At 34.8% G+C, this 23,559-nt stretch overlaps 1 protein-coding gene across 2 annotated transcripts in view; it reads right to left on the minus strand.

The window, feature by feature from the left end:
• The window catches only part of LOC131048047 (uncharacterized), a 63,820-nt gene that overhangs the window by 25,118 nt on the left and 15,143 nt on the right, over positions 1-23,559 (minus strand). For both annotated transcript variants that reach the window (XM_057981889.2, XM_057981888.2), the window contains exons 3-9: positions 20,266-20,346; positions 20,056-20,151; positions 19,244-19,327; positions 19,011-19,080; positions 2,123-2,205; positions 1,780-1,859; positions 1,525-1,623 (exon numbers count right to left, since the gene is read on the minus strand). In XM_057981889.2, coding sequence (XP_057837872.1) covers positions 1,525-1,623; positions 1,780-1,859; positions 2,123-2,205; positions 19,011-19,080; positions 19,244-19,327; positions 20,056-20,151; positions 20,266-20,346 — 593 coding nt within the window. The remainder of the gene's footprint in view (positions 1-1,524; positions 1,624-1,779; positions 1,860-2,122; positions 2,206-19,010; positions 19,081-19,243; positions 19,328-20,055; positions 20,152-20,265; positions 20,347-23,559) is intronic.

The raw sequence follows: 23,559 nt of genomic DNA on the forward strand, positions 1-23,559 counted from the left end.
CTCTTGTAATCTCTATTTAAGGAGCCTTTGTCTCCTTTGTAAAATACCAAATAACAAATTATCAATTCAAGCATGTTTACTATGTCATAAATTAAAATTTAAATCAGTTAGGTCCATATGCAAGTGGGTTAGCAGAATTATTCAAACAGAAGATAAAATAAATGTAAATGGAAGGTTTGAATATAAGACTAACAAGGCACCTAAAATAAGTATTTACGGATTATCCATAGCCTCATAGGGAGAGAATTTTTCCCATCATAGAAAAGAGTGTAGTGTAGCCCACAATAGAGTCTGAACAAAATAAAATGCAGAACATGGAGACAAAAAAATCATTCCAAAAACAAGATAAAAGCTCTAGAAGTTGTCTGTAAAGAATTGAGGATCTCACCCCATCTACAGCACCTTCACCCGGGCATCAATCCATAACCCTATGAACTTAAACTATCACAAAGACAAGCAGAAAACTGAAAAAGACAAGGAGAGGGGGTTGCAGATAGCACCCATAGAAGAAAAGAACAAACAACAAGTGAACAAAAAGGAATTGCAAAGATGATGAAAGCTCAAAAACATGAAGAATAAGAAGAATCTTAGAATGCCAAAGAAGAAAATAAAATAATACGTTGATCCATGATTCACCTAATTAAGAAGACAAGAATTATAGAGGAATGAGAATGGAGGTGGTAGAAACAACATTGATATCTACTGCAAAAAAATGTAGTTGCCTATGCCAATTTAAGGTACATGGATATTTACATTATCCACAAGCCTATAATTAATAAAGATGACTGGGGGTGTACATTTAAAGATAGAACGGCCTCTAGAGCTAACAAGATTGCAAACCATCAATGAGAAAATCATTGTCAATTATTGATAAAAGGCTTACTCTGTGCCCAGAATGAGTAAGTGGGCTGACTTAGCAATCCATTCTTAAGAAGGCTCAAGTTGGCACCTAAAAGTGTGTGCCAGCTTTAATAGCTTTGAACCTGATTTGGAAATTCGGCAAACCCACAATCACCTACTTAAATTTCCAACTTTGAATGGTCACTCTCAAGTTTTAACATAACTTTGCATTTTATTTCAACAGTTACATTAGGAAGTCTGTAAGAGTTAACTAGCATTAGTTGCCATATCTAGAGATTCAATGAGATTGTCTGCAGTAGTTCCCAGGCCCTGGCAAAACCTGAAAATGCCTTTATCATCCTGAAAAATTTCTCCAGCACAACCATCAGCAGGATTGTCTCTAGAGACCCCTTTTGTATTAAGATTAACTCAAGAATGGAGCAGCAGTTCCCTTTTTTCAGAAAGTGAATTAGTTTAGCAATCCTGTAATTGAGGGTTCTTTATGGCTATCATTTTTTCACTGAAAACAATGAGCATCATTCTCTCTTTCGTAATAACATTTCCTAAAAGAGCATCCTCACTTAGTATATTACTTATTAGTATAAATATCAAATCAAACTACTTATTGAATAGAAAGGATATGTAACCCCCACTAAGCTGGTTTGAAAAGATAGTAACTCTCACCGATGATGCCGGAAGAAAATAAAATCTCGTTGGTTGTGAAAGGTAACGACACGCCGACCACGAAAGTCTGGGTCTTGTGGAAAAAGTGTTGCAAACATCCTGATAGATACATACTGTTAGAAACAGAGATACTTAAATAGTCTCCATGAAAGTAATTAATATATTGAATTCACAACCACTGGAAACTCTCAGAAAACAAAATGCAAGAAAGAGAAACATGGTTTCCAAAACATTATACTTTAGACAATTGATTACCTGCCCACACGGTGTCCAAGTCGAGTAGTGAAATTGTTCAGTATCAACTCGGGCAGGTGGCTAGTTGGCCTACCATGATTCTGCACAAATATGATTAGATTAAAACTTGAACTGACTTTAAACTTAAATGTAAACACACTCACAGCTAAACAAATATCTAATACATGGCTACAAATTCAGTCTTCAGAGCAACAGTGCTAACATTATACAGAACTTCTAAATGTGCCTGTTCTTATATCTCATCCTCAAGTTTAAACTTCAGCATGATTTTCCATCTAGCATTTATTAAATTTCCTTCACGTTGTCCAATAATAGAAACAGTTTCCTACTTAATTGGTAATACCTTTATTTTCTTGCGCAATACAAGACTTGAGAGCTTAAATTGAGCAGTGGGGCCATCTGGCAAGTTGATAATTAGCATTCCATCTGCAAATGAAACCCAGAAGACCTTTTATTGTAAATTCCCTAAGAAAGATGAATACTACAAAACGATTGGAAGAAATTCATGCATACTAATATCAGTCCAAGCCAAATGTAAAACAGGGGGTCAGTCTATGGTTAGTTATGATACCAATAAGTCAATAAGTCAATAAGTCAACATTTGAACCAAGGACATATGGGATTGAGGTTTATGCCATTTCTTTTATTTAAGTTATTTTTGGGACCCTGCCAAATATGAAACAAGGTATGGAGAAAATCCCTAGTCATTGGAAATATAAAAACAATTGCAGCTTATAATAGAGAATCATTGTTAAGTGAGACTAAATACTACAATTTCTCAATTTATTAGGGAATTTCCACCTGTAAACAAACAATTCTAAAGGAAGACAGAAGGTTCCTGACAAAGATAATAAAAAATAACAGTCAAATCTGAGATTAAAGTACAATACTGGTGTAAACATGCATATGCTAAATCTATTGCAGCTTATAATAAAGAATCATTGTTAAGTGAGACTAAATACTACAATTTCTCAATTTATTAGGGAATTTCCACCTGTAAACAAACAATCCTACAGGAAGACAGAAGGTTCCTGAAAAAGATAATAAAAAGTAACAGTCAAATCTGAGATTAAAGTACAATACTGGTGTAAACATGCATATGCTAAATCTATCTCCCATTATAAGATAAAGTACCCTTTAGTGTCAAAAAAAGCTTAAAAGCTGAAACTCATTTTCCCTCAAGGCCAGAGAAATGGCTCAGTTATTGTTGAAGCTGCTCAGATATAATACTGAAACAAGTGAACCAAAAAAAGGAACTAACCAACATGCATCATTGCTGAACATGTTTGTACTAATATGGCCAGTGGAGATAAATCTTGCTTAGTTTGTGCAAACCCATTCATAAGTATTCCCACTCACAGTGTACACTATAAGGGTGCACAGAAGCTAAGGTCCTTCTAGGATGGATTGTAAACATTGCAACGAGATGGAAGAGTTACATCAAATTAGCAATGATGCATAAACTGAATGAGTATTCCTATTAAAGGGTGCATTAACATAAATTAATTACCAATACCTTGTTGCTCAAAAGTTCTGTTCTCACTTGAACAACTTTCAAGGTTTCAAACTAAGATGCAAGTAAAACCATAGATGGACTACTTGGCGAGTAGTTAAAAACTCACAAGTTTTTTGGCCTGGAGAGTAAACTTGCCATTTACTCACTAGAAAAACTCGTCCAGTTTTTGCCAAAAACTCACAAAGTTTTTGGTGAATTTTTGGACTCGGCAAGTCCGTGCCAAAAACTTGGCCGCGCGGATGTAAAAGGGCAGGAGCATCAAAAAGCAAGTTTTAATTTCATTTTTAGTGTTCTCTTTTGCTGCTCAAGAGGAAAAACACCCTCCCAAGCCTCTCCAACGTGATTTGCATCAATTTTAATTTTTAGTCAATTAGAAGTGGATTTGAATTGGATTTCGAAACAAAATCAGATTCCCAGGTAGGTTTTCTGATTTTTTTTCTTTTTGTTTTAAAAACATTTTATTTCTTTTTTGTTGCATCTAGGTTAATAGAAGATCAACAACGGCCTTACCTAAGTAGTCTAAATTGATTTGAGTCCAATGAACAAGATTTAACACCATTTTTTAACAATTTTTACAGATTTTTTCACTAATTTTTCAAGAATCTCTACTTTTCCTAAAAAATTCAAACCCTAACACTTTTTTTTTCAACTTTCAATGATGTCTAAAATTATTTAAAATAATTTAGTTTGTTTGCTATTTTTTTTTATTCAAATATTAACTTTTTGTTTTTACTTTTTATGTGTAGGTTAACCGTTAATTTATAATGGCAAATATAGAAAGTTCTACAGTTGGTTCAGCTTTAGGGTCTACCCCGTCAGTAGATGCATTACCATCTGGATATGTAGGCACTCATCCTAAAGGTGCTAGAGACAAGGCTTGGAAGTGTGCCTTTGAAAGACGAGAACGTGGGTCGGTAATATGCATTAGATGTGAAAAACTATTTCATGAAGGCATAAACCGCCTCAAATACCACCTTGCAAGCATTAGTAAGCATGATGCTAGGTGATGTCTTGGGGCCACAGAGGAAATAAAAAGAGAAATGAATGCCATACTTGCAGCTGGCAAAGAGAAAAAGTTGCAAAGGGAGAGGGCAAAACTGGCCATGATAACATCCATAGCTGAATCTCAAGATGCTTCAATCGGCCTTGAAGAATAAGAAGTAGCACTTTAGGGCATAGAGGGCTCTCTTCGTGGCCCACATATGCGCAAATCCAGCACCACCTTCAGTTACTTCTAGTAAGCACCAGCTACATAACCACCAGTGTCATAGTCTATAGGTGATTATTTTGTGCCCAGGAACACAGCTGGAGCACAACCATCATCAGAGGCAACTGGGTGGAATAGGGATGTGCATGAGCAAACAGACATTGCATGTGTCGATTTTTGGTACTTCAACAACATCCCATTCAACGTGTCAAACAATCCTTATTGGCTTAATTTGGTTACTGCATTGAAAATTTCGAGAAAATGATACAAGGCCCCTTCTCGCAAGGACTTGGGTGGGAGGTCAGTAACTTACTCCACTTGTTTTAATTTTTAAATGCTTTTCTTGTTTTTTTATCAAAATTGTGTACTAAGACTTAAATTCATTTTGTACTTGTCAGTTGCTCACAAATGTAGTTCATATCACAAATCATGCTCCAACAAACATGAATGCTTAATCAACTCACAGAACCATCATGTAACAAAGAATATTATGCAAGATTCCAATAATTAGATATTGAAAAAGAAAATTAAATATTGTGCTTGAAAGTTGCTTATATAGTTGATACACACTTACAAAAAATTAATTATTACCTATTTGTGCTATGGTTTGTTTGAAAACTTGAAAGAAAATACCATAAACAAGTAATGGAAACATAACACATGAAAAGAATATCAGCACAGCTGATTTAATCTAGAGAAACCCAATGTGCGAAGAAACTTGTCATGCCCCAGCCAATCTGTAAGGAGTTGTAGCCTTCTAAATACAAATCCCAGACCTCATAAGTGTGCATAGGCAAGTTAATTAGAAAAGGGCCCACTCAAAATAAAGATAAATGAAATTTGTTGGCCAACTAAGAATAATAACAAATGGGCAATTAAGGCTGACCTAGAACTAAAGAGATTAAAAGGTATTAATAAATAATAACAATGGTAAAATAATTAATGGGCTGACTAGAAGCATTACAGCTATTCTCTTTGAAAAGTCATATCCTTTCCAAGTGGAAGGGTATATAACCCGGATCAGCGTTGGAATGAAGTATTAGAGGGAAGATTCTTCTAATAAGATAGAAGATAATTCTTTTATGGGACATGAATTTTGCAGGTTTGAATCAGATCTCACGAAGGATCATCTCTTTAATAATCATATTCCTAGGCAATTCATACCCAAGTTGGATATGTGGAAGTTTGGTGGAAACGATTGAACCAATTGGCTTTGCCAAATGGAGCAATTCTTTGATCTTCGCCATGTTCCAAGTCAACAAAAGGTGGCTATGGCTTCATCGTACTTGGAACTAGACCAATTTATTTGGTATCATCAGTTATGTGATGAGAAAAGAAAGGGAGGTTGTGTTCACATGGTCAATTTTTCAAGAGGAACTTGCTGCCCATTAGGGAGACAATTTTATGGATAGCTACTTCTGCAAACTCAATAAATTAAAGCAAACAGGTTCAGTCAGAGATTATGTTCAACAATTTTAAGCCTTTTTCTCTAAGACTGGAGAATGTTATAAAAGATCATTTGAAAGAATTATTTCTTGGAGGTTTAAAGGACCACATATAATATGAGGTGCAATATTTCCATCCACAAGATGTGTCACGAGCAACACTCATGCCAAGACAAGTTGAAGAGAAGTTTTTTGCTTATAATCAACAAGGGATCTGAAACATAAAAGAAAAGAGTCTCTTACACAATCATTACCTCAACCCACTAGGTTGACTCCACAACACATTGAGGAGAAGAGAGCAAAAAGATCATGTTTCAATTGTGATAGCAAATACAGTCAAGAGCATAAATGCAGTGAAAAGAAACCATTCCATATTGAAAGTCCGAGTGAGGATGAAGAGGAGGAACCAATATTAGAAAGCGACAAGGCATCAGATAAGGAATCACAAGATTCCCAACCAATCATTTCTTGCCATGCACTTGCTGGTTTTATTGCCCCACAAACACTCAAAGTGGTGAGTTTCTTAAAGGACAGAGTAAAAATCTTGATAGACTTAGGTAGTACTCATAACTTTATTAACAAAAAGTTGGCTACACATCTGAATTGCTTTATTTATCCAGCTCCAAAGTTTCAAGTTTTGATTGTAGATGGTGGTACAGTTAGTTGTTCTGGAAAATACCACAACATTAATTTATCCATAGGAGATTATCATCTTGATTGTCCAATGTATGCTATCTCCATGGGTGCAGCAGATATTGTTTTGGGAGTACAATGACTTACTACTTTGGGAACAATTGAGATGAACTTTCAAGAACTATTCATGAGATTTCAATTAGAACGAAAGACAATGGAGTTAAGAGGGTTGCGTGCAAAATCCTCACAAATGGTAAGCTCTCATCAAATGCAAAAGTTGCTTAAGAAACGACACTGATGGATTTGTGACCCAGTTATTTTCATTGGAAGCCTATCAATCAAATGCCCCTACCCATCCAAATTTACAAGCAAATATAGATCGGCACTCAATGGTTTTTGGAGAGATGCCTAAAGGAATTCCCTCTAAGAGGGATCATGATCATGCCACACAACTAGTGCTAGGATACCAGCCACCTAACGTCAAGCCTTACAAGTACCCATATATACAAAAAAGTAAAATTTAAAAAATTGTTCAAGAGATTCTAGAAGCAGAAATTCTCAAGCATAGCCAAAGTGCTTACTCCTCACCAGTGGCAATGGTGCGTAAGAAGGACGAAACATAGTGCATGTGCCCAGACTATAGGGAGCTCAACAAGTACACCATCAACAATAAGTTTCCTATTCCAGTCATTGATGATTTATTAGATGAATTGAATGGAGCTATGTTTTTACAAAGTTAGATCTTAATCAGATTATCGCCAAATTCGAATTCAGGAAGAGGACATTCCCAAAACAGCATTTAGGACTCGTGAGGGCCATTATGAGTACTTTGGTGATGCCTTTTGGTCTTGCTAATGCACCATCTACATTTCAAATTTTGATGAACTCCATCTTTAAGAAATTTTTGAGGAAGTTTGTATTAGTGTTCTTTATATATTAATTTATAGCAAGACATGGGAGGAACATTTACACCATGCTGATATAGCACTACAAGTTCTTCAAGATCACCAGCAATAAGCTAAGCCTTACAAGTGCGCTTTTGGTCTCGAAGAGGTGGAAAACTTGGGACACAGTTTCACATGGAGTAAAGGTGGATCCTAACAAAATTAGGGCCACTGTGGAATGGCTTGTTCCCAAAACCATTAAGAAATAGAGGGCTTTTTGGGGTTGACTATGTACTCAAGAAGATTTATGCAAACTATGGTCATATAGCAGCACCACTCACAACTCTATTAAAGAAGGATTCTTTTCAATGGAATGAATTAGCTAATGTAGCATTTGAAAGATTGAAGGAGGCTATGTCCACTACTCCAAACATCACCAAGGGTCTTATTGTGGAAAGTGATGCTTCAAGTAATGGTATTGGAGCAATTCTCATGTAGGAAGATTGGCTCATTGCTTTTGAGAGCACCCTCAATTAAAGGGTAAGAATCAACTCAAGCCTATTTACAAGAAGGAGATGGTAGCTATTCTTCATGCAATCAAACAATGAGGTGCATATTTAATGCAAAGACATTTCAGAGCAAAGACAGATTGTGATAGCCTAGAATAATTTTTGGAAAATAGATTATCTTCTGAAGAGCAACAAAAATGGGTCACTAAGATGTTGGGTTATGACTTTGAGATCATATACAAGAAAAGCAAGGAAATATTGTGGCAAATGCGTTATCCAGGAAGGATGAAAAGGATGAAGCTCTATTGTGTGCCATGTCAATATTACAAGCAGATTGGGTAGCAGAAGCTACAGACGAGTGGAAAAATGATGTCGCTACAAGTAATCTCATTCAACAATTACAAAGTGATACGAGTAGTTCAGATAAGTTTTGTTGAAATGGAGACACTTTGTGGTATAAAGAATGATTATACCTATGCAAGAATTCCATCCTCAAATGAAAAATTATCACAGAACTTCATGAGTCTCCAATTGGTGATCATTCCAGATTTTTGAAGAAACATCATCAAGTTAAGCAAGACTTCTTTTGGGAAGGACTAAAAGGGGATATTCAAAAATGTGTGGCTGAATGCTCGGTTTGCCAAAGAAATAAAGAGAGACATAGACATCAAGTCTCTTGCAGCCCTTAGTTATTCCTAGCCAGCGTTGGGAAGAGGTCTCCATTGACTTCATCACAAGTCTTCGAAGATCTAAAGCTCGGAATGTCATCATGGCAGTGGTGGATCGCCTCACTAAATATGCCCATTTTATTGCATTATCCCATCCTTTTGTAGCGAGTATAGTGGCAAAAACATTTTTGGAGAATATACAAAAGCTATGCAGTACCCCTAAGGTTATTGTTAGGGACCTTGATCCTATCTTTACTAGTAACTTTTGAACAGATTCATGGCAGTGGCGGATCATCTCACTAAATATGCCCATTTTACTGCATTATCCCATCCTTTTGTAGCGAGTATAGTGGCAAAAACATTTTTGGAGAATATAAAAAAGCTAGGCAGTACCCCTGAGGTTATTGTTAGGGACCTTGATCCTATCTTTACCAGTAACTTTTAAACAGATTTATTATCATGTTTAGGAACTCAATTGGCTCATAGTTCTTCATACCATCCTCAATTTAATGGGCAAATTGAGGTTGTTAATAAGTGTTTGGAAGGATATCTACATTGTTCACTTCGGATAAGCAATCACAACCATAGATTGGCTACCACTAGCAAAATGGTAGTATAAAACTTCCTTCCATAGCTCATCAAAAATGTCTTCTTTTATGGCACTATGTGGAAATTAGCCTCCTTCCATCACACCACCATTGAAGGTGGCACCAAGAGTTTAGGTTGTGGAGGACCACATGCTTCATAAATAAGTACTTTCATGACTCGCAGATAATTTGGCCATGGCACAAAATCGAATGAAGTAGCAAGTGGATAAGCGGATCAACATTGCAGTGAAAGAAGTTTTGAAGTTGGGGATTGGGTGTTCTTCAATTACAACCGTATAAGCAAATATCATTGAAGCAACAAACAAAGAATAATAATTTGTCACCAAAATATTATGGCCCATACCAAATCATGCAAAAGATAGGTAGTGTTGCCTACAAGTTTAAGTTGCCAACAACAACTAAGATACATCCAATTTTTCATGTTTTCTATTCGAAGAAAATAATAGGGAATAACATCCCTATACAAACAATATTAATAGAGCTTGATGAAGAAGGAAGACTCATATTGGAACTAGGGTTCATTCTTCAAACACGTACAAAGAAGCTGAGGACTATAACACTCAATGAATATCTCATTCAATGGAAGAATCTACTAGTTAGAGATGCCACATGGGAAGATGAAGAGTTCATTCAAAAGAAGCCACACTTGGTTAGCATTGAGTAAAATGCTTCTCTGAAGCGGAGGGGCATGCTACAGCCTTAATCCTAGAGTATACATATGGTTATGAGTAGTTGGCTTGTGGCTACCTTAACTTCTAATTAAGTCATTATCATTATTATATTGCTCTATAGTTATTTTGGTCAGCCTCAGGCCTATATAGACAAATTTAGGTCGGACTGGATGATATCCTAGGCATAAGTAGGTATATATAGGAGCTAGTGATTGTGAATTGTGTTCTCATTGGAGATATTTGAGGTTTGCCCCCTCGAAGTGGCTTGTTACTTCCAACTATTATAAAGCATTTGCATACTTCATATTATCTTCTTCATCTGTGCAAATTATGTCATTATAGTTTCTGACTCAACCCTAAAGCCACCACAAAATGTTTCTAAAGGTAAATTAACCTTGAATGTAAATAGACCATATTAGGTCATTTGGAAGCCCAAACTCAAACACTATTACATAGAGCCTTAAAGCATCCTCAATTCAGTCTTCCATAGTTGAATAAGTAGGGTAAATATAGGAGGTAGTGAGTGTGAAGTGTGTTCTCATTGGAGATATTTGGAGGTTTGCCCCCTCAAAGTGGCTTATTACTTCTAACTATTATAATGCATTTGCAATATATTTCATATTATCTTCCTCATTTGTGCAAGTTGTGTCATTATAGTTTTTGACTCAACCCTAAAGCCACCATAAAACATTTCTAATGGTAAATTAACCCTAAATGCAAATAAACCATATTAGGTCATTTGTAAGCCCAAACTCAAACACTATTGCATAGACCCTTGTAGCATCCTCAATTCAGTCTTCCATAGTTGCATCATTGATCTCTTAGGTATGTTTTTCCATTTCCATTTGTGTTTATCTCCATACTCATCATCCCTAATTCATCCCAATGGCTTCTTAGGACACCTTGTGGTGTGTGAGAGAATGATGTAAGGATTGAAAGGTTGTTGAGAACAATGGACTGTATTATAAGGGTGTAAAAAGTTTGTATTCATATTTCCATCCTTAATCCATCCTAATGGCTTCTTAGGATCCCTATTGTCTCCCAATTTTGAAACACCCTTTGCATCCTTCCGATTCATTCAATTGGTCTCCACAACCCTTCAATCCTTCCATCAAATGTGCTGTGTGAGAGAGTGTTAAAAGAATTGAAGGATTGTGGAGAGCAACAAATTAATTTGGAAGGTGTAAGGGGTGTGTAATCAGATTTGGGGAAGAATATGGATCCTAAGAAACCATTGGGATGGATTAGGAATGAGTATAGAGATAAACAAAAAGGGAAATGGGTGAAATATGCAACTACTGATGATGCTACAAGGCCTCATTTGTAGATTCTTGAATGTGTTCACTCCAAATTGTTGTAATGTGTTGCAAAAGAAGACTTAACACTAGTGAGTTTGAGAGCAAAAACGATAGTGATTGAATATTGTTATGTCACCGATTAGGGGCTCTTTTATTTGTTGGTGTTGTTTTTTAATAGTTAAATAAAGTATAAATAAATAAATAAAATTATAAATAAATGTCACTATTAAAATAATTTTTAGTAAAGGATCTTGGCTGACTTGTGCCTGAGCCGACCTTGTTTATTTGTGGCAGTCATTTCATTAAATTGACTTTGGAAAGAAATATATTTATAAGGGTCGCTGTAGTGGTGAGGGTATCACGATTTAAAGGAAACTGCCTGTAGGCACATCTGTTCAATGAGGTACCAATCTCAGGGAACAAATTTGCAGGTGTAGCAACCTCCTCACCTACACTCTTTCACTGTCAATGTCTTTCGCCATTGTAGTCTGCCTCCAGGAGTCCGCGGCTGGGTGCTAGAAGTGGAAGGAAGGCTTCAGGCTGCGTCAAGAACCCTAGCATCAGCACTAGTGGTTGAATGTGAATCGCAGGACAGTTTATGCTTTATATCACAAACACCATATGCTTGCTTGCACCTCTAAACACAAGCAAGGAAGTATTATCGTTTCACCTCTGCTGGTCTGCAGTATCATGTAAGGGAAGCATTCAGAAATTAGATGAGTATGAATTTTATGTTTCAGTCCATATATGCAGTCTGGTTATTGGAGCATGTAATGGAACTGGTTGATGAATAATATCTCAGATTATTAATCATTCCACACATTGTCTGTAGTCACTGTTAATAAATATTTTCAGTCTATCTTTTCATTCAAGAAATGTTGTGTAAAGTTGTATATACATACATACATACATACATATATATATATACATGTGTATATATATATATATATACACGTGTGTATATATATATATATACACACATGTATATATATATATATATATATATATTATTTTATTTAGATATATATATATATACACATAAATATCTATGTTTTATTATTTATTTTGTTTTTTTGTGTGCTTCAGCGACATTTATAGGGGTCATTTATCATGAGTTTTTTGTTTTACTAAACTTCCTTCCTGTCTTGCGTGCTAGCTGTTTTTAGAGTGATATGAGTACGTGTGGAATTTCAAATATCGTCGTCGATATTAATTACCTTGACCTTGGAGATTGTTTCTCATCAATATCCAAGCATCGTAGCCCTACATTCTTCACTGACACTTCAGAGCGATTTAGTAGGTTTTTCAAGTTAGCGGTACTATCATTTATGGCGGTTTTGTCTGCACGATAACTAAGGAATTGACTTCTCATCATCTTCTTTAAGAAGTAGTCGGATATTTCAGTGTAAATCCTTTCGTCTGTTGTTTTGTGTGTGAGCTGAGAAACAGTATGGACACACTGCTGAGACTAGGAGGGCTTAAGAGACAAATGGCATTCACAGGGGAAATCAAAGAGGACAGATTGAGAGGCATTCTTGCCTTTCCTCATGACCTGGTGATTCGTGTGGTAAAGAAAACATGAGGGGAAGAGTATATTAAGAATGAAGACCGAACCAGGGCCAATTTTGACATAGCTGCGATGTTTCTCGCAGTGGCCATGCACTTTGAGAAGGATAGGGAGGTGTTTAAGAAGTTATGCCGAAGTGTTTTCAAGAAGGACTTGTTGGGCGAATTGGATAGGATTGTTATTAATGTGGCTGATGATTTAACCGTCCCTAAGCCAAAGCAATACGACAGGTTCATGTGGAAGAACAAACTAGTGCCAAGATTTCCAATCTTGGAAATCGAATATGAGGCTGACTTTGCTTATAATCCAATAAGGCAGCGAAATTTCTATTTTCTTATATGGCTTTCGCATGTTAAAAGACCGACATGTAAAAGATGGCTAGCCAACTATCTGGAAGCGGAAGGCATCGAAGTAGTGCCTGACGACGTAGAGCCCCCCTCTGCTTCTGCGCCTAGCCCAGGAGATTCCTCTAGTAATCCAAGACCGGCGGTAAGCAAGGCACGAATGAAAAGGAATCTAGCTTCTTCTGAGTCCTAGGGCTTGTTTTCTATCTTTAGGGTAGCTTATTGTATCTCATTCTACATACACTAGACTTTATCATCTCGGTTGGCTCCACTAGGGCAAGTTTGATACTTAAGGTTGCCATCTTTTGCTTTCAGTTCTGATGAATGCAATATAGACATATGGGTTGTTTATGATAATGCTTATTGAAGCTTAGCAGGTTTTGGTTAGTTTTGTATAATTCTTAGTTTTTTTGTTCCTTTCGTCTCATGCTTAACTGCAAGCCTTCTCCAAATTGGATGTATACACAGAGTTACACATATATATATATATATGGATGTATATATTGATATAGACGGTCTGGCCTATTGGACTTGGCCCATACCATGGCCCTTTTACTCACTCCATCAAAAGACGAATTTGTGAATAAATATATTCATAAACATGTTCATACATCCGTTTGGCACTTGCTCTGGCTCTTGTTCCCCTGTTTGCTAGACTACTCTTGGTTTTTGCTTTTGCTTATATATATATATATATATATATTCTCTTCTCCTTTTGTATTTAGTTGCAAGTTTTTTGTATTTTCGCTTTCTATGTCAGTTTTACTTTGGCTGGGCTTCTAAAATTAGTCTATGGCTGTCATGGCCCTATACCGGGATATGCTTTGTTTACTTAAATTCAGCAGATCTTACTAGCTAAATCTTTCTTTGGGATTTTTTATACTTCGATTTGCTTTTCTATCTGTTGTTAAGAAATGGTTAGGTTGGTTCAAGAGTAATATGATCTTTTATGGGCAATCTTTTGGTGCGGTTTCACCTTGGAGAGCTATGGAAAATGATTCTATTTAGATAAAATAGGGGAATTCAATAAGTCTGGTTACAGTTGCATATACTTTCTGATTGAGACTAGTCTGACAGTATGCAGGAGAAATGCGTAGTTTGTTTTGGCAATTTCGTTTTGCAGGATTCAGGTGGAGGCATTTGACATGGTTTAATCAGAACTGCTTCATCCCATCATATCAGGATAGGGCACTGTTTCAGTTTAATTCCGTAAACATCACCGTTGGAATTAGTATGATGTAATTGATAGGTAATATCAAATGTATTGTTCTGGAATGGCAACAGGCCACTTATTGTATTTTATCTGATTATTTCCAGGAAATTTATTCCTTGGGCAAGACCGAAGGTTTTCTTCGCCCGACTCTTTCCTATCGGTGCCCACACTGAATAAGGTTGTAAACTTTATGTAATTTCATTCAATTAATATAATTATTCGGCCAAAGGCCCATTATCTATCAAAAAAAAGAAATTTGTGTAAAGTATTTCCCGTGGATCTGTTTATTGTAAATGCAGAAGTATTGATGTTACATTTAACAGACAGAATCTGAGTTAGCAAAGCTTAAATTGTTTTCTAAAATATCATCATAAATCTACTGATCCATTGGGAAATACAAACTGGTTTATTTCAAATATGGCCTTCCAAATGACCTAATATGTTTTATTTGCATTCAAGGTTAATTCAACATTGGAAACATTTTATGATGGCTTTAGGGTTAGATCAAAACCTACAATTAAAATCTTAGGATTTTAAATAAAACCCAAACACCAACATCGGATCTTAATGCATCTAAGAAAACAATGTTTTCACACACTATAGTGTCTTTTTGGAGTTTTTATCAAAACTTCTATGATATGCTTTACGGATTGAATAATGCTTGGATCTAATTGGAAATCAGCCCATTGTTTGGGAAAAGGCTTAGAATGTAGCAAGTGGGTCCTAGAACACACCTAAAGAGATGCACACTAAATTGCGTACTAAAACGTAGGGAGAAGATTGCCAAGCAGGCAATTTCCGTCCTTATTAGATAGGTAGCCATTGTTGCAACACTAAGGAAGAGTTATACCAAACTAGCAATAGCAAAAGGAAGTGTGATTCACTCCATTTTGAATTTAGTTTCCACTTCTAAAGACTAGCTAATACGCTGTTTGAGAGAATGTTGGAAGAAGGGTTTAAAGGGTTTCCACTTCTAAATGTTGGTGTTGGAAATAAGCCACACCCGGACCAACAATGGACTGGTCCAAGAGGGGCCAGTAGCTCAGTGGTAGAGCACTCCAGCAGCGTATGGAAGGTCCTAGGTTCGAGTCCTAGCTGGTCCATGTCTCCATGGTACCAGAGCCAGGTCTAGGCTAGGAGCCCAAGCACACGAGAGGTGTGGCTTAAGGGGGGGATGTTGGTGTTGGAAATAAGCCACACCCGGACCGACGATGGACTGGTCCAAGAGGGGCCAGTAGCTCAGTGGTAGAGCACTCCAGCAACGTATGGCTCCTAGGTTCGAGTCCTAGCTGGTCCATGTCTCAACACTAAAGACTAGCTAATACGCTGTTTGAGAGAATGTTGGAAGAAGGGTTGAAGGGTTGTGGAGAACAGTAGACTGATTTGGAAGCATGCAAAAGGTGTATTCAGATTTGGGAGAGAATGGGGATCCTAAAAAGCCATTGGGATTAATTAGGGAAGATGTGGAGATGAGCACAAAGGGAATCGAAAGAATATATTTAGGGATCAAAGATGCAACTATGGAATGATTGATTGAGGATGATACAAGCCTCTATCTACCACTCCTTCAATGTGTGAACCCCAAATTGTTGTAGAGTGTGTTGTAAAAGAAGAATTAGTACCCATGACCTTGAAAGGGAAAATTATAAGTGACTGAGTGGACTTCCAGATGACCTAACATGTTTTATTTGCATTCAAGGTTAATTTACCATATGAAAAATTTTGGGATAATTATAGGTTTAGATAAGAATCTACAATTAAAATATTAGGATTTCGAAAACAAGCACTAGTGTTGGATCTTGATACATGTCTAAGACACCAGCATTTTCACATGCAAGTGTCTTTTTTGCATTTTAATCTGAAATTTCTATGATAGGTTTTAAGCATTAAATAATGCTTATGTCTAGTGAGAAATCAGTCCATTGTTGAGAAAAAGACTTGGGAAGTGTGAAAAACGAAAAATACTGAGAGGGGGAGGGGGTGAATCAGTATTTTAACATAAAAACTCTTAGGTATGACAAACTTAAACTGAGAAACTTGAGAGACAGAGACACAAATTTTATCACGTGGAAAACCCTTTCGGGTAAAAAACCACGGTTCACTAATTTAGAAAGAAAGGGCAACAACCCAGTTACAAAGACATAGCTCCAACTCTGATTGACTGAGGCTCCAACCTCTGATACAAAAGCACCAACTTCAGATTTATAAAAAATCAACTCACACATAAAGGCTTCAACCTTTGCAAAGAGATTAACAATCTGAGAAACAGCACAGCTCCTAATAGCTGTTAATTTTCTCCTTTAAGCACATCCACACTCTCATTCACATAGATTCTGAATTTTCGCGGAAGGACTCATTTTGACTGTCCACCTTGAACTCTTCATACTTTGTATAAGAACATATCAGAATAACATTTAAGCTCAGAAAAAGTCTATGCTGCATACCACGTTGGCTTGAATTTCACACACTTTTTGTGATATACCAAACACTTTATTACAACACCACCAAAAGCATGACCTTCAACTCTATTGATATACTTCGAACACTGGTTGTATATACACACATCTTCAGCATGAAAGGGTTCTTTTTTGTATCTTCTAAAAAGAAACACATGCTCTCATTCAACTCACAGAACTTCAACTCAGAACAACACCCACTTTTACAAAATCGATACACGACTCTCTCACAAACATATATCACCCAAAAAAAAACAGAAGAAATAACTTCTCCACATTTTTCATGTATTCTCTGAAAATGTTGTTCAGAAAAAAAAATACAAAATCACCAAAGTTATAACGCCACAGAGAAAAGAATATCACCAAACTTCTGATGCCACAGAGAAAGGAATATTAGACATCATTTCAAAACACCTCTCTTACACTCAGTAAACATAAAATCATTTCATAGTGAGCACTGCCTGAAAGAAAACGAACTGCTGTAAAAAGCTCAGACACTGTGAATCTGAAGCATATTACCAACTGCCTCGTCAGAAGGGAATGTAACTGCCCTGAACTCGCACAGAGAGTAAAGAAGTTGCAGAGGATAAAAAGCCAAAAGCCACATGTAAGCATGCTAACTTAGGAGACGAAACACCTCAAATCAGAAATCGAAAGACACAACCAGCTGGAATAAGCAACAGATAACACTTGTAGAAAGATCAAGAAACAATATACGAACTTTGCCACCAAGGGCATATCGCTGAACTAGAACTTGACATCAATGACACTTCAACAAAGTGCTGGGTCCTAGAACACACCTAAGGAGATGAACACTATATAGGGTACTAAAATATTAGGTGTAGATTGCAAAGTAGTTAATTTCCAACATTATAGATAGATAGCAAATGTTGCAACATGAAGGAAGAGTTATACCAAATTAGCAAAAGAAGGAAGCAAAGTTATCTCTGTTTTGAGTTTAATTTCATCTTCTAAAGCCTTTAGTCGTAAATCTTTTTGCTACTGATTGACTTTTGTATAGGAAGTTGTAAGGACTATACATTAGGCTTAAGATAAATTTGGACCAATGTTGTTTGTAGGTTACAATATATAACTATGAGCCCAGTCACCAAGAAACTCGGATTTGTAGAGTGTAAACCTATCCTCGTAGCCATGACCCCTAGTCGGTAACTTACATTAATGACAAGATATTTCCACAATCCATTACAGTTAATTTGAGAGCTTCTAGTAGAAGATTGTCCGTATTTTTAATCAATAATGAAGGGACACTCTAGATCACACTCTGTAATCTATCATCAAGAAGAGAAAAGATGAGGGAAAACGTAGGGAGTAGAGAACAAGAGAAAAGGCAAAAAGTCGAAGATACTATTACAAACTACTCACATTAATTAAAAATTCAATAAGAGAATTTCATAAAAATTGAATTCTAAGGGTTAGAAATAATTGATATACTCTTGGTGCATCAATCAAAATGAATTTAGTATTAATTAGACTATACATAGCATCAAAATTCAATATAGAATATGTAAAATTATCATTCTGTTATACTCAATATGACAATTTATTGTAATTATTCTAATTCACTAATAATACATATTAAAATATTATAATAAAATGTTGTAGTTTATTATAATTATGTGACTGATAAAAGATGTCAATTATCAAATGGAAACTAATTTGTGCATAATCAGTATCTTAATTAGAGAGACGTCTAACTCGCTTAATGCAACTAAAGAAAGAATAAGTATTGGAAAATAAATATTGAATGATTGGAAAGAACAATTATGAAACTGAGCCAAGATTAGGAAGAGAATCAGTTCATCATTAATATTATAGTTAATATAACATAATTTAAATAGCAAGTCACGGTGACTTGAAGATATACATACAACTTTCTACCAAAAGCTGTCAGATTAAATAATTTAAATGTCATATAGTCAAACCCTTGTTCACATACAACTATAACCTATTTTTTAAATTATATCTCTATCCAGATATCTCATATCTCTTGGTGTCTATGGTTACATACATTGAACCTAATATGGGTGAAGAAAAGAAGATACAATAGCACCTTTGATAACTTTTGTGTTCATACTAAAATTAGGAAATATGGTGACGGGATGTAAATTCAGGTAGTGACCCAAAACACACAAATAATACAAAACCTTTTTGTAGAAAAAACAAATTAACATTTATTTGGAATAAAACATACTTGGCTCCCTTCGATTCTCATGAGTGACCACAATACAAGTAAAGTCTCGATTGTTTGCATATTCCACAATCTATAAACCCAAGAAAACGACAACAAAATTTTAGAACAACAGCTTTTAGTATTATATGAAAAGAGAAATAGAAGCATACAATCCATAATTCTACTTTATAATTACTACATAATAGACAGATCAAAGGATTAAAAGATGTCAGAAATGAAACAAATTAAAGTACCTTTTTAAGTTCATAAGTCCCTCGCTTATAGTAAGTTGCATTTGGAATGATAGATAATAACTCCGCAATCAAATGGTTCCCTCTCTGAACAACAAACAACAATGGAACCCCAACTCTGTTATATGTAGATATAGCATATAAAATAAAAATATGCAGATTTCTTAAATGGAGTTAAAGCTTAGTTGTCAAGGAAAATCATTGAACTCTAGAAATATAGACTAAATCAATTAGAATTGTATTGCAGGCAAAATCTAATGAAGAATTGTTAAAGTCAACACATGCACCTTGCTTCCAAACAATGAATAACATTAAAATTAAACTGTGTATTCTTAATATGTCAATACACCATATCAAAAAAATATATACTGACTTCTTCAAATGTATGAGATGTAAGGCATCAAGAAACAACATTGTGTTTGATATATATAAAGTACAAACCACTACAATTAGAACTGTTATGTAGGTAAAATCTCATACACAAATATGATAAAGAAATGTTAAAGTCGATACATGTACTTTGCTTCAAACAATGAAAACATTGAAATTAAAATATGTTATATGTCGATACACCATATGAACCCAAAATATGCTGACTTCTTCAAATGCATAACATGTAAGGTATCAATAAACATCATTGTATTTGAGAGAAATAAACTACTACATTAGAACTGTTATGTAGGTAAAATCTCAAACACAAATTTAAAATTCAATACAATGTTGAAAAAGATCATCTAACATAACAATTACTGTTAAGTTCTAGCTAAAAGAAAACATTTCATTAAACATTCAAGATAGATAGAACCTCGACATACAGTGGACCTGAACCGTGATGATGTGATCAGAATTTTTGGCATTTGTTCACGGTTAAAATGTGCACTAAACTCATCAGCAGCATTATCTGCAAATAACTGCAACCAGAACTCTCCAAACAAAGCTACAATTATCTTTTAGAAATTCATCTAAACAATTAAATGAATCCTGATTTATTCAAATATCTGTTAAATATCTAGCCAACAACGTACCTCTTCATCATCAGGTCTACAAACAGTCTCATCAGACTCTCGTGTGTTTTCAATGGTGCGAGGAACCTTGGGTTTTGGAGGCTGAAGATTTCAAGCAGTAACAGTCATCAGTGCAGGTAAAAAATAAATAAACAAGAAATAAAATCAGAATGTGAGTCTTAGATTTAATAAACATAAACTAAGGAAAATGTAAAGACATTGTTAAAATAGGAAATTGTCATGGCCAAATCAAGCTTAAAGAGAAATGAAATCAGAGTTTCACCCAGCAAATCTTACCTACTAAAAAGATTAAAAATTCCTATGAGTAGTTTGTTACATGCAACAACATGAATTTCAGAAACTTCCCATAAATAATATAACTACAAAATATTTTCACAGGATCAAGAACAACCTCTTGCCTGGAACATTCTCAAAGAAACATGCCAACCTCTAATGTTTATGCATTCTCAAGCCCACTAACATGACACCCAAAAGAGGTGTATGTCCAGCACTGATGCTAAGCTGAATTGATTAAAGGAGAATAGCTCATGCTTTACTAAAGAACAATTATTGCAGTTGAAATTTCTGGAAGAAATATCATAAGATAGATGAACATTTTATGAAGCAGCTTAAGGCCCTTCTCAGTGAGGACATTAAGTGGATAAACTGTAAAGATCCTGTTTAATCAGAGATATAGTGCTCAAGGGAGATGAATTTTATATACCTTAAAAATATTCCCAGCAATCCCTCATATTCACAAGGCTGTTATCATCTCCCAACACCAGGCAGATGAGTGCAGCAACAACAAATAAAATAATGTAAGCTATCAAAAATTTGGCTTTCTCTGCAAGTCAGCAATAGCGGAAAGGGTAAACCTTCAGATAAATTAAGGTGAATAGTATTATACTTGAGGTTTAAGCAAGGATTTTGGTTTGCCTTAGTAATTTTACTAATCCTAGATATGATTGGGGTGTATAGCTTGTGGTTTTCATAGGGTATAGAATAAATTTGACAAGGAAAGATGTTACGCAAAAGCACAATTTATGAAAAATTACAGAAATACTGGAGAATTTTATTTATAAATTATTATTGAATTCTTTGATTACTTAAAAGTTAATTGTATTTTGAATCTGAAATTACTTTTACAATTTCCTTATGATTTTATATTAATTTGTCCAAAAGTTTCAAATTTCTCAAAGAATAAAGTACAACTATTGTTTAACATAAATTGAGGTAAATCGTCAATTTTAAATAGTGCCTACCAGATAACAAATGTCAAAATAATCAACTGATGTATAAAAGCCACTAATAGTAATTCTTTTCAGTCCTATTTTATCAATAGACAATAGCAATAGCCTAAGTAGCAAGGTTTGAATTCGAGTTCGAGTTCGACAACAATAAAATTCGAATGAGGTTTGCAAGGGGAAAAAATTCGGAAAAAAATTTGACATTAAATTCGCCTTATATAATTTTTTAAATATGATTGATTTATTAAACATTAATATTAAAAAATAAAAACTATAAAAATAAAATAAAACAGTACTAAATTTATAAAAAAATCAATATTAAAATGTTTAAAATTTTAATTTAAATATTTAAATGTGTTAATTTTAAAATAAAACGATATTATATTAAATATAATATATTTGCTAAATTTAATTTAAATGTATTAAATTAGTATATTTGTCAAATTTAATTTAATAGTTTAATATCTAAATTGAATATTTAAAATATGATAGTGTAATTTATTAAATGTTAATACTAAAAAATAAAAACTATAAAAATAAAACAAAATAATATTAAATATACTTATTATAATAAATGTAGATAAACTTAATAGCAATTCAATTTAAATAAAAAAATATTTGACAATTGAAGTGTTGTAAACATATATCGTTAAAAATTTAAAATGCATCATTAATCTTTTTGATAAAATATTATAGATGAAAAAAAAACTAAAGAAAAATAATAAAAGCAAACAGCCGTAAAATAAAATCTACCCCCTGTCTGGACGCTCAGAGACTCAAATACGGGAAGAATAGAAGTCGCAACGCATGTAGCTATTGCTCGACTCTCAGCGGAGGCCTCACTCAAAATCTTTGCTACTGTTTTTCATGGGGACCTTTCTATACACTAGCAGATGTGTGCTTAGATCGACGATTAGCAGAGTTTTAAAGAAAAATAGCTCAAAAACCCTAAACAAATGATTTACAAAAATATATTTTAGTAAAAAATATGCCCTATATTTTTTGTACGAATCCCAAGCAAACTTTAACAAATTTTATGTAGAAGTTTAATGTTTGGTGAAATTCGAATTTCTTGGTTGAAATCCGACAAATCTTGTGACATAGGTAATAGCCACTAATAGTAGAGCTATTTTAAAAACCACTAAAATTTCAGATTTCAATTGTAACTTGTATCAATGGCACTGCAGTGAAATTTTCCATTATCTGGATTGGAGATCCGAGTGGAATTTCAAATGTAGAGGAAAACGAGCAAGGAGACAGTAACAAATACGCCCAACAGATGAAGAGTAACTCGTCAGAATAAATAATAAGATTAACGCAAAGCACCATATTGAAGCTCACTTCAATTGAAAACGATTCCCTCTTTTTTTTTTTTTAAAATAGCATGAATATGTCTTATCATCATTTTCAACCTGCACGAATTCCACAATTCATTAAATCAAATACCCAATGAAAGACAACAACAAAGAATTGAAATAAAGTCCACGACTTCCTTGAAACAACGGCAATAAATATTCGATGTAACTCAAAAAGATAACCGAAAGCTAAAAATAAATATCTGCCATCCTTAATAAATATTTGTGAAGCAGCTTTTAGCCTCTATAACATGGTTGAAAGAAATATCAATAGCTACATTGACTAAGTTGCCGACAAGAGACAAATTGGCACACACACTGCTGATGCAGACACGCACCCTACTCAACCAAACACCCAAGCAGCTTCAGAAAGCATACAAGCACCTCAAGCAGGTAACCAAGTAGCTCAAGTTGCTCAACCAAGCACACAAGCAGCTCAACCAAAAAGGAAACAACTCAAATTGACCATAATGCATAATCAGCATCTTTACAAGCTCAAACAAACCTATGAAATCAATGACAAAAATTCCAACAAACTCCCCTTTTGTCATTGATGGCAACTCCAGCTCCTTTTGCAGCCTCCTAACAACAATACATCTCCCCCTGAGATCCTAATCCCCCTTTGACATCAATGACTGATATAAATCTACAATTAACCAAAACTGATACAAATCCATAATTATACTTGTAAACATGGAAGAGTGGCATAAAAT

Source organism: Cryptomeria japonica, chromosome 6, assembly GCF_030272615.1.
Source record: "Cryptomeria japonica chromosome 6, Sugi_1.0, whole genome shotgun sequence".
Taxonomy (NCBI): domain Eukaryota; kingdom Viridiplantae; phylum Streptophyta; class Pinopsida; order Cupressales; family Cupressaceae; genus Cryptomeria; species Cryptomeria japonica.